Source organism: Rhinoderma darwinii, chromosome 1 (assembly GCF_050947455.1).
Source record: "Rhinoderma darwinii isolate aRhiDar2 chromosome 1, aRhiDar2.hap1, whole genome shotgun sequence".
In the NCBI taxonomy this organism is placed as follows: Eukaryota; Metazoa; Chordata; class Amphibia; order Anura; family Rhinodermatidae; genus Rhinoderma; species Rhinoderma darwinii.
Window position 1 is genome coordinate 181,795,395 of NC_134687.1, and position 12,089 is coordinate 181,807,483.

Consider the following 12,089-nt stretch of genomic DNA (forward strand, 5'->3'; position numbering starts at 1 on the left):
CCATCACCCCCCCCCCAGCGATGCGATCATGGGGTGCCGATGGTTGTCACAGCAGCCTGGGGGCCTACTGAAGGCCCCAAGGTCTGCCGTCTCTGCTCTCCTATTCAGCCCTGCCAGAGGCCTTTATAGGAGCCTGTAGAGATTACGATACATTAGTATTGCAGTATAACATGCAAGCAATCCAACGATCTCTGGTTCTAATTAAAAAAAAAGTAAAATACAGTTGCATAAAGTTTTTTTATTTATACAAAAAAAATATTAAAAGTTTAAAAAACCCACTTTTCCTATTGCCCTCCGAAAGCTATGCAAAAAACAAACATAACGGGTATCGCTGCATCCGTAAATGTCTGAACTATGACAATATAGCTTTATTTAATTTGCACGGTGAACGCAGTAAAAATAAATAAAAATAAACCGCCAGAATCACTGTTTCCTTTTTGTCCTACGGCAGCACCGAAGGGTAAATGGCCTCTGAGGATTTAGCCCTATGACAAGCCCACCTAGCATAAATAATTAAATAATTAGCCAACGCAAGCTACCAATCAGCAGGCAGCTGGCTGATTAAAAAGGACCATACACCAAACACACATTGTGTTTTTTTATTTGTCTTTGAGGAAGCAGGTGCAGCGTAGCTTACCTGCAGAGCCCACTGTTTCTATACAGGGGTGTGTCCCTGTTGATTATGTTTCAGTTTTATGGGGGGTGTCCCTGAACTCCTGCCAGGTATGCTCTCTTTTTCAGGGGGGTGACCCTGGTTGATGCAAGTTTCTATCAGGGGTGTGTCCCTGTGTTACAAGGGTTTATTTCAGGGATATGTTTCCTTGAGTTCTGGGAGTCCTGGCTTACCATCTCCAAGCGCTTGTGTTTTCCCGTCAATGGAGTCCTCTTCCGGCCTGCACCGGTGTGCGTTTCAGACGCACTGCGCATGCGCCGCTTATTCAAATCCAGTATCACCGGATTCTGGAGTTTGCCTTACTCCCGGCAGGTGCATGCACACTAAGTGCGTTCCAGTAGTTATCTGGCGTGCGTGTCAGATTCACTGCGCATGCGCCACTCATTATAAACGCTATTTAAAGTGGCTTTTCACCTCGGCCCAGCCCAGTGTGCCTGGGCAGGTTGAGGTTGGAAAGATGTCAAGCATACAAAGAGATGGGTCTAAAAGAAAAAGAAAAGAAAAACAGAGTACCCGTTCGCAATAGACGCGTTTTCAATTTCATGGAAAAACAAGTTTGCTTATCTGTTCCCTCCAGTCCCCTTCATCCAGAGAGTTCTGGCAAAGTTGAGAACAGATCAGCCATCATAATCGCCTCCTTTTGGCCCTGAAGGGTGTGGTTTCCAGAACTATTGAGGCTTTCGAGGGAAGAATATTGGAGGCTTCCAGACCAGAGAGATCTGCTACTTCAGAGAAGGTTTCTACACCAACATCTTCGCAAACTTCAGTTGACGGTATGGATTTTGAGAACATAATCCTGACTCAGGTTTTTCTACAGCTGTAGTCAATACTCTTATGGCAGCCAGAAAGCCATCCACGACATTAGTCTACAAGAAAGTATGGAATAGATTTACCTCCTGGTGTGCAGAAAAGCACATATCTAATCCTAAATTACCTCAAATTCTTCAATTTCTTCAGGATGGTTTCCAGCTAGGACTCAAAGTAAATTCTTTAAAGGTCCATTTTTCTTCGATCAATGCAATCTCTCAAGGAAAGTTTTCATCACAGCCTTTAGTAAGAATTTTTTTTTAAGGCTCTAAAGAACCTGAGACCAGTCGTCAGAAATCCTATATCAACTTGGGACTTACCTTTAGTTCTTGATTGTTTAACCGAACATCCGTTTGAACCCTTAGAAGAAGCAGACATAACATTTTTATCATGGAAAGTACTCTTCCTGGTGGCAATTACTTCCGCTAAGAGGCTTGGTGAACTTCAAGCACTATCTTACATAGAACCTTATCTTCTTTTTCTTCCAGAAGCAGTGATTATCCGTACGTTGCCTGCATTTTCACCTAAGGTTGCGACCACTGAGAATATTAATACAGAGATTTTTCTTCCAGTTTTTTCCTCTGATCAAGTAGCAGATCCTCAATCTAAGTTACAGTACTTGGATGTGAAAAGAGCGTTGTCAATTTATTTACAAAAGACTGAGATTTTGAGAACTACAGAAAAATTTCAAGGTCCCAGAAGAGGGAATAAAGCAGCTAAAGATTCTTTAGCAAGATGGATTATTCTGTGATCCTCCATTCCTATATTCAGAAGGGTCTGGAACCTCCTTCTGGACTGGGCGCACACTCAACAAGAGCAGTGTCAGCCTCATGGGCAGAAAGAGCAGCGGTACGTCTGCAAGATATTTGTAATGCAGACTCGTGGTCATCTCACTGCACATTTGTTCGCCATTACAGGCTTGACATCCAGGCCTCTCAAAGCTCAGCCTTCAGCACTGGAGTGATTAATGCAGCTGTTCGGACGAACCCCCCCCTTTTTTTCCTTGTTTTGCTATGCATATCCCTCTGGTGCTGCCGTTGGACGAAAAGGAAAGTTAAAATTTGTCTTACCTGTAATTTTCCTTTCCTTGAGTCCGAAGGTAGCACTATATCCCTCCCAATAAATGTTTTTGCTTCAAGTTCTAGCTATGTTTTGTTCACAATATGTGTATGGTCCTTTTTAATCAGTCAGCTGCCTGCTGATTGGTAGCTTGTGTTTACTAATTAATTATTTATTTATGCTAGGTGGGCTTGTCATAGGGCTAAATCCTCAGAGGCCATTTACCCTTCGGTGCTGCCTTCAGACTCAAGGAAGGGAAATTACAGGTAAGACAATTTTTAACTTTTTTGGTCACCTCATCTCCCACAAAACATGGACTAAAAAGTCTGATGTACCCCAAAATCATATCAATAAAAACTACAGCTCACACCACAAAAACAAGCTCACGCCGCTCAATCGACGGAAAAAAAAGTTGTGGCTCTCAGAATATAGCAACACAAAAATTTTATTTTTAACAATTTGTTTTTTCCTTGTAAAAGTAGTAAAAACAATATAAATTTGGTATCGCTATAATCATATTGACCCACAGAATAGAGTTAACATTTAGTTTTGTACCGCACGGTAAAAACGAAATCCAAAAAATAATGGAGAAATTAATGTTTTTTTTGCCATTCCAACATTCCAAAGAATTTATTTTTCCGTTTCCCAGTATATTATATGGTACAATAAATGGTGCTGTAAATACTACAACTCATCCAGTAAGAAACTCATACAGCTATATCGACTGAAAAATAAAATGTCTTTTGGAAGGTGAGGAGGAAACAGCTAAGTGAAAAACCAAAAAATGGTTGCAGAGGGAAGGGGTTAAAGTAAAGTATCTTCAGCACCAATCCAGGGTAGTATAGGGTGTTATCTTTATTAGCTGTACAAAGGCCATGTCCTGATAAAGTTCCTAAGTTACCTGTTGATGGTAATATTAAAAACCCACTGCAGGAGAAATATATTTCCAAATCTGGCTTTCCCTTTCGATTACAGCTGATTTCCACGGGTTAGAGAAACCAGACCCACGGCGATCTGCTGATCGTCAGGCTAGCCTGTGTTTAAGAAGGTGTTATCTTTGCGAGACTACTCTTTTAAGTGACCAAGTGTGGCCTTTGCTGACCATAAAATGATCCTTTCTACTCTAACCTAGACAGGTGTGGCTGATTGTTTACATCATGTAAATTGTCTAACATGACTCCTTTCCCTATTAGTTCTTCATTAGTTCTTCACAATACTTGGGTGGTCCTGCTTGAGTTTAAGAAATGAATAGTTAAGGTGTTTCTTTTTGTTACAGGTGAAAAATATTAAAGTAGAAAATATAAACACACGTCCACAAGGTCAGAATATTTTTACAGAGACCAATGCTGCAAAACTACTAGGAGATACTAATCTGGATATTCTTCAGAGACCACTTCTTGTACAATGGACTAATGGAAAGGTAAGGAAGAAAGAGATTATTACAAATTTCGTGCCTTCTTTGTCATTGGAAGGGTTAATAATCTCAGTCATATTCAGGCCAATTTGTTCCCTATTGTGTGATCAGACTATAGAATCCTGCCATGTTTGGCATCTTAACCTGTTGCAAATAACAATTCAAGTTTATGACTATGTGCATACAAGTACATTGACCTCTGGGGTGAGGGATTGTATAATGGTTAAGGGGAACTTGTAATTGGGGACCATATGGCAAGGGAGTTAGAGTAGTGTGGGCAGTTGGGCAATAGGGGGTATGGGTTACTTGCTAACTGTATCAATTATAATACACTTTTTTTTTTTATATATAAAACACTGACTGTAGTGGAATATAATTGATGTCAGGAAATCCAGAAAAATGTTCGTCCCTATGATAACTACTTTATCTCTCTTTAGTTCTGAGAGAGTCCAGAAACATTTACATACATACATATTTGCAAATATATCTCAAATCTTCTTATAAGTTTTACTTCTGTGAGCTTTCTTTAAGAAGAGTCTTTCTATTTGCATTACATTGCTTTCTATAGTTTAAAATAGTTTATAATAGAAATTATTGTTTTTTTAAACATTGAAGGGTTTGTCTCACAAAGACAACCCCTTTTAGAAATGAAGCTGACACGCAGATCTCCATGGGTACAGCTTCTCTCACCCCCGGGGAACAGCTTTCCTCGCCGAGAGAAGCCATGTCTTAGCATGCATTCTGCAGGAGAAATGTGGCACTCCGCTCTGGACCCCACTATATGACTTCCACATAGGGCACATGGCCAGGGTTTGTTGTGCTGTGATGACCCCTTTAAATGTAATATTATTTGCAGAAAGTAGCATAATGAAGCCTACGTTTTCTTCTGCTATCTACAATATTTAGTTAAATTGATATCTGAAATAAAAAACTGGCAGCATTGACAAGTTCCTACAGCACAGATAAAATAGTTTAGAGTTCATCCACATAGACATCCTGGCAGCAGTTTATTAGACCTGCGCACAACTACCAATATGAGCCATCTATAAATCAAGTCTATCACACACGTTACGTCTTATCTGATGGCAGCCTTCAATAGTGACTCTATGCAGCCTATTATTGATTTTAATATTTAAAAAAAACTATTAATAAAAAAATTTAGTTCATTAGTCACTTTTATGTATTTATTTATATTTGGTAAGTATTTTACATCAGTATTTGGAAGCCAAAACTAAGAGGGGAACATAAAAAGAGAAAAAGTATGATTGAAATATTCACACTTCATTCGTGTTTTGAACACATTCCTAGATTTGGCTTACAAATACTATTGCACCGATGCAAAACACTGATCCTACCAAAGGATATGTTTGTATATCTCGGGTCTAAGGCCACGCACATAGATCAAATATAGCACCTATAGAGATAATATGTGCTCAACCCATATAGAGTAAAAATCACATACATTTTAAATAATTTTCCACAATCCACCAGACTCAATAGTAAAGGAAAAATGACTGGATGTAAAAGCAAAGCAAAAAGTCAAAAGTACAGGAATATAAAGAAGTTACAAAAAGTGTATGGCCTCGCAATCCTATCTAGGGAAAATGAGGACAAATGTTTGGAAGACAAGTGCCTAGGACCAGCGAACGTACATATCCACCAGACACTACACTCATTTTGCTTGGAAAAGCTTCGTCTAGGGTGGTTGGTAATTGATCAAACCCTACCATTAAAGGTACTAGTAGCCAATGGAATCATCAACATTCTTGCATTCCATTTTATTATTTGTGTACGATTTTAATCTATACCAATAAAATGTATGTATTTTTTACTCTATATGTGAGCACACATTATCTCTATAGGTGCTAGATTTACGAATACTATTGCAAAGTACTGACCAAAATATATCCGTGTACCCGAGTGGTCGTAATCATGGCCTATGATATCAAAAGATCCACAGATAATATGCAGCTTTGTGATTAACTAATCCTCATTGTTACTCAATCGGAGCAATTAGACCCCACTGTCTGACATTCAGGGGATGTATTCTCAAACATAGGTGTTGTTTAGACATTTCAACATAAATGCTGCTTAACACCCAATGGAAAAATGCCCTACTAGGGCGTAATGAGGACATGGGGGGGTGGATACCTCCCTCTTTTAGACAGATCAGAGAGTCCCTGCAAAGACTGGCTCTCGATCTGGAGAATATACTGTATTTTAATGCTGCATCTTCTGCAGGTGAATCGAGTATGAAGTACCCATTTCCCCTGCTAATAAGGGTGAATTCACAAGCGGCAGATACTGTTGCAGATACTGAAAATCAGTTCCATTCATTTGAATGGTGTCGTTTTGGTGGCAAGCAGATGGATTTCTGCAAGTTCCATTCAGATGAATGGGTCAGTCGCAGAAATTTCTACAACAAAATCTGCTGTATGTGAATCCACCCTAATATCTTTTAATAGATAACTACAGATGGCCAACTAGAATTTTAGGGCTCATGCTCAATGTGAAAGGAATTTTGATTAGAATCTAGAGCAAATAGAGTGTATAATGTAATGTTTGAAGAAAGTCTCATTTGGGTAAATCTTTTGAAATGGTCACTAACTTTTAAACAAACTCTGCATAAATCAATAGTACAAGCGAATATAAGAAACTTTGTAATATATCTTAAAAGAGAAAAAAATCCCTCTCCACTTATCAGACCCCCCTCTTAACTATTCACTCACTCTGAATTTACTGCTAAATGTCCTCTCAAGATGAGACAGATTATCATGTCACTGAGGGATCAGTTTACAGCTGCCCTCAGAAGCCTATGTAGAGGAGAGGAGGAGGAGGGAGCAGAATGAGAGAGAGGCAGAGAGACATACAAAGATGCTGCTGCAGCTTCTGGTACTGAAAGTGTTTTCTTTCACCTCAGTGCTGGATTTACAGCTACACTGCTCATTACTGCTGTATTATGTCGTCCATGCTGCTGCTTCTTTAGGTGTGCACACCTTATAGCATTCAGGCTTCAACTACAAGCTCAGGTAAAACTGAGATTTAGAGATAGAGCCTGCAGGGGGGGCACTGCTAAAACATGCAAGCCATATAATGACCAAAAATAGTGCTAAAACATGCAGAGTACAAGTCATATAATGACCAAAAATAGTGTTATTCCTCATGTACACACATGACCACTCATTTTGAAAGTCACCTGAATGGTTAGGTACGCTTAAAGGCCCTTTTACACCGGCTGACACTTGGCCGGTGCAGAGAGCACCGATCAACGAGACGTCGTTGATCGGCGCTCGTTTGCTCCTGTCACACGGAGCTATGGATGGGGACGAGCGGTCGTTATTCCGATCGCTCGTCCCCATCCATTATTATCACGTCGGCAACGCGTCTCCCTATTTACACAGGGAGATGTGCTGCCGACAACGATAATATTTAACTTTTTTAAAACAATATGACCAGCAGATGATCGAGCGTTTGCTACCGCTATTAAATAAGACGTGAAGAAAACCTTTTATTTATTAGAGGTCATATTAATAAAAAACATAGATGAGCCATGCATTACCAATACAGAATTACTTGCTGGGACGGAATGCAACCTTCTGGAGAGGAAACTTTTTATATTTAACAACTAGTTAGCCTACGACTAAGGCAAATTTTGCAATGAGGTTTAAAGCCAATATTTAAACCTACTTTATTGTCCATGTCTGTGGTTATGGGTTACTTTGTCTCTAAGCAGATTCCTACAGTATTTAGATATGGTTGTGTGTGACCTGTATACAGAGATCTTATTTATTAGTTTTATTGGTACATGGTGATAAGTGAAGATTATTTTACTGCACATTTAATGTTTAAAGTCTCTGAAGACTAAATGGGGTTTTATATAGGACGATTATCTTGCAGACAAGCGTTAATATAGTGAAATCCTGTTCCATGTAAAAACCCCTCAAAAAACAAGGGGGTTCTCCCTCCATCTGGAGAAAAAAAGGTTCAACCTGCAGAGGCGACAAGCCTTCTTTACTGTGAGAATGGTGAATTTATGGAATAGCCTACCACAGGAGCCGTCACAGCAGGGACAGTAGATGGCTTTAAAAAAGGCTTAGATAATTTCCTAGAGCGAAAAAGTATTCGCTCCTATTTGTAGAAATGCTTTACTTCCCCTTTCCCATCCCTTGGTTGAACTTGATGGACATGTGTCTTTTTTCAACCGTACAAACTATATAACTATGTAACAGCTTGTGTCCCAAAGGTTGCTGACCCTTGACCTATCCAGTGGATAGATGATAAATAATAGTTATGGGAAAACCCCTTTAAAGCAAGATAAGTTATGACATAGCAATAAGAAATAATCAATGGAGATTCAACTGCTTGGATCCTCACGATCCCTAGAACAAAGAAGCCATGGCTTCCTGCGTCACTTTCACTGCTCGTAACCAGGCACTGTGACTTTATTATTTAATCAGAGAAATCTCATGTGTTTATGGATAACATTTGTGTCAAGAATAACCTTAGTTGTTGTGGGTCTCGTCACATTGACCACCCGCATTCAAATAATGTATTAGATAATTTTCTTTGTTATCAGTTAATTTATAAGTAGAAAAGCTTGGCAAAAAGGATTTTTGTAACTGGTCTACTCGTAGCAAAAAACATCAACCCTTTTTCCCAACAGAATATCTATTTGACTCTTCAATTACCAGTTCCTTACACAATCCCAGGTCATATAATGAGAGATAAAGGATGCCTAATCTGAACATATATGTTAGTGGGTGAGTCGAGGCCGATAGCTTTTCAGATAAGAACTTTTATTTTCCACAGCTACCTACTGTGTACGTCCAGTTGACCACATCTAGAGTGCTATTTATATTGGGAAAGTATAATGCTGACAAATAGTTTGAGGTTGAAGCGTCGCACATGCTTTGGTCAATAAACGCCTAACATTTGGGCCCCAAACACACGACAGTATTTTTCATCAGTAATTATGGACAGTAATTACTGACGGTAATTACGGACACATTAATTTCTATTGGCCACGGACACCTTTCTGTATTTTTGCTGATGGGTGTCCGTGCTGAAAAAAAATGATAGAACCTGTCCTATTCTTGTCAGTAAGGCCCCCATGCACACGACAGTATTTTCATCTATCCCGAAATACTGTCCGTAACTATACGCCTCGTGTGAACAGACAAACGTCAGCCCATTGCTTTCAATGGGCAGATGTTTGTCAACGCATTAAAGCCGTAATTTCGGACTTAATTCGGGGGTTAATACGCCCGATTTACGTCCGTAATTAGTGTGTGTGAACATACCCGAATGGGTTTGCCGACGTACTGTGCAGACAACCTGTCATTTACGCGTCGTCGTTTGACAGCTGTCAAACGACGACGCGTAAAAATACAGCCTCGTCAAAAGAAGTGCAGGACACTTCTTTCAGACGTAATTTGAGCCGTTCTTCATTGAACTCAATGAAGCACAGCTCAAAATTTACGGCTGTCAGAGAAGCCTCGCAAAATGCGAGGAGGAGCATTTACGTCTGAAACGTGGCAGCTGTTTTCTCCTGAAAACAGTCTGTCTTTTCAGACGTAAAAGCCTGCTACCGTATGCACATACCCTAAAGCCCAGTATTCACAAATCTGTGTCACAAATGCAAGAGCTCATTTGATTGATTTCACAGGGGTTAATAAACCTGGATGGTCATTTTTTTTTCCTATACGATCCCCTTAGACTAAAGCTAAGTTTGCACTTATGTTGTATAATCTATTACTCTCACCCGTTTTTAGATCAGAATAACGGATAAAAACACATCTGTTAAAAATCCCATTGAAATCAATGGGATTTTTAATTACATCCGTTAGTGTCCGTTATGTTAGTCTTCCGTTTGTTTTTTTACGGAGATAAACGTGCAGAATACAGGACTTTTCTCTCCATTCAAGAAAATGGATGTCTAACGGATGGGTTATTTTTTTTATCTTTGGTGACAATGGAAGGCTTCGTTCGTCTGAGCTTTCTGTCAGGGGAACCCATGAACGGAACCCTGACTGAAACAATCGAAAATCATAAGTTTCCGTTTGCATCACCATTGATTTCAATGGTGACGGATCCGGTGCAAATGGTTTCCGTTTGTCACCATTCTTTAAGGGTTCCATTGTTTTGACGGAATCAATACCGTAGTCGACTGCGCCATTCATTTTGTCAAAATGACGGAACCCTTAAACAACGGTGACAGATGGAAACTATTTGCACCGAATCCGTCATCATTGAAGTCAATGGTGATGCAAACGGAAACCTATGGTTTCAGTTTGGATTCCACTCATGGGTTCCCCTGGCGGAAAGCTACAACGGGACCCATGAAAAGAGCCCTGACGCAGATGTGAATGAAGCCTAAAACTGATACAAACCGTTTGCATCCTTTATTTAGATTTCAATAGGATTTTTAACAGATCAGTTTTTATCCCTATTCTGATCTAAAAACGGATTAAAGTAACGGATTATGCAACACAAGTGTGAATTTAGCCTAAATTCACGCTTTCATTGTATAATTCGTTACTTTGATTCGTTTTGAGATCAGAATAATGGATAAAAACGGATCCGTTAAAAATCCCAGTGAAATCAATACAAGTTCTCCAAATGAGTACTGTTAATTGGGGATGGCGAAATGGTGAATTGTGAGAGTTGTGGTAACAAACACTTACCAAGACAGAAATGGTATTATGTTATCGAGCCTAGTGTCTGGGACCGCAGATTTATTAAAATTCAGTAAAATTGTATTACAAGTTAGTACAACTGATGAATGCAAAAATGGCTGTCATGTTAAATGCTACCCTACCATGTACTGCTGTACGGAAATTACATGTGCTTCTATCTATTTTGGTATTTTTGTATTATGTAGTTGCTGTTCCTTGTACCTGTAAATAATAAAAACAGATTTGATAAAAAAAAAATCCCAGTGAAATCAAAGCGATTTTTAATTGCATCCGTTAGCGTACACTTGCGTCCGCTATTTTAGTCATCTGTTTTTTAACGAAGGTAAAAGTGCAGAGTACAGGACTTTTTTCAAGTTAAAAAAAATGGATGTCTAACGGATGGATTCTTTTTATCATTGGTGTCAATGTAAATCAATGTTATTTTGATACCATCTGCTGATCTAAAAATGGATCAGAGAAACGGATTATATGACACAAGTGTGAACTTAGCCTTTAATTGACCATTTCAATCATGAATATAAGCAACAAATTATAGTAGTTCTAGCAGAACATGTCACCAAATAAAATCACAAACAAACTATTATTTATGCGCAAAACTACTTTCAAATAGTAGGGGTTATATGGTGATGTAAAATTGGTGGCCTATCCTCAGGATAGGCCATTAATTACTGATCTGTAGGAATCTTACTCTCATGGAACGGGCTGCCCCTTCAAACAGCTGATCGGCGGAGGTAGAACCGGAGTCAGACCCCCACCAATTAGATATTGATGGCCTATTCTGAGCATAGGCCAACAGTTTTAAGTCACTCTTTAAAGGGTCAATTACATTTACCAAGGAATCTGTGCACAAAAAGAATGAAATACTCTGGTTTACAAAAAAAAAACAAAAAAACTGTAGAGAAGACCCAGCTCTGCCAATCCATATGACTCTATGGGAGTTATAGAAACAGCCGACTGAGAGCACTATGTGGTTTTACCAACTAGAGCGTCAAACAGCGTTGTAGCTTAAAGTTGGATTGACACTGTACTGACAGGAGAAAAGCAGAAAAACATCTTAGCAACAGTTAGGCTTCGTTCACATCTGCGCTAGGGTCCGATTCCGACGTTCAAAATGACGGAACCCTTGCACAACTGAGACAAACGGAAACCATTGGCACCGGATCCGTCACCATAGAAATCAATCGTGATGGAAACAGAAACCTTTGGTTTCCGTTTGTGTCAATCAGCGTCCCATTCCGACGGAAAGCTCAGACGAAACGTCGGAACAGATGTGAACGAAGACTTACTCTGCATTATTCTCCATCTCAGACAGCACCATCATCAGATTTTTCTAAAAAAGAAACAAACAAAAAAACATTTAGATTGAGAACCTATTTAACTTCGCATGTACCTTATTAGTGGCATAAAGTTCCTGCAGAATGCCGTACATGTACGTAATTCT

At 39.4% G+C, this 12,089-nt stretch overlaps 1 protein-coding gene across 1 annotated transcript in view; it reads left to right on the plus strand.

The window, feature by feature from the left end:
* Positions 1 to 12,089, plus strand: part of MTTP (microsomal triglyceride transfer protein) — a 109,642-nt gene that overhangs the window by 40,880 nt on the left and 56,673 nt on the right. Inside the window, exon 3 of the mRNA XM_075860635.1 lies at positions 3,816 to 3,959. Within this exon, the coding sequence (XP_075716750.1) occupies positions 3,816 to 3,959 (144 nt within the window). The remainder of the gene's footprint in view (positions 1 to 3,815; positions 3,960 to 12,089) is intronic.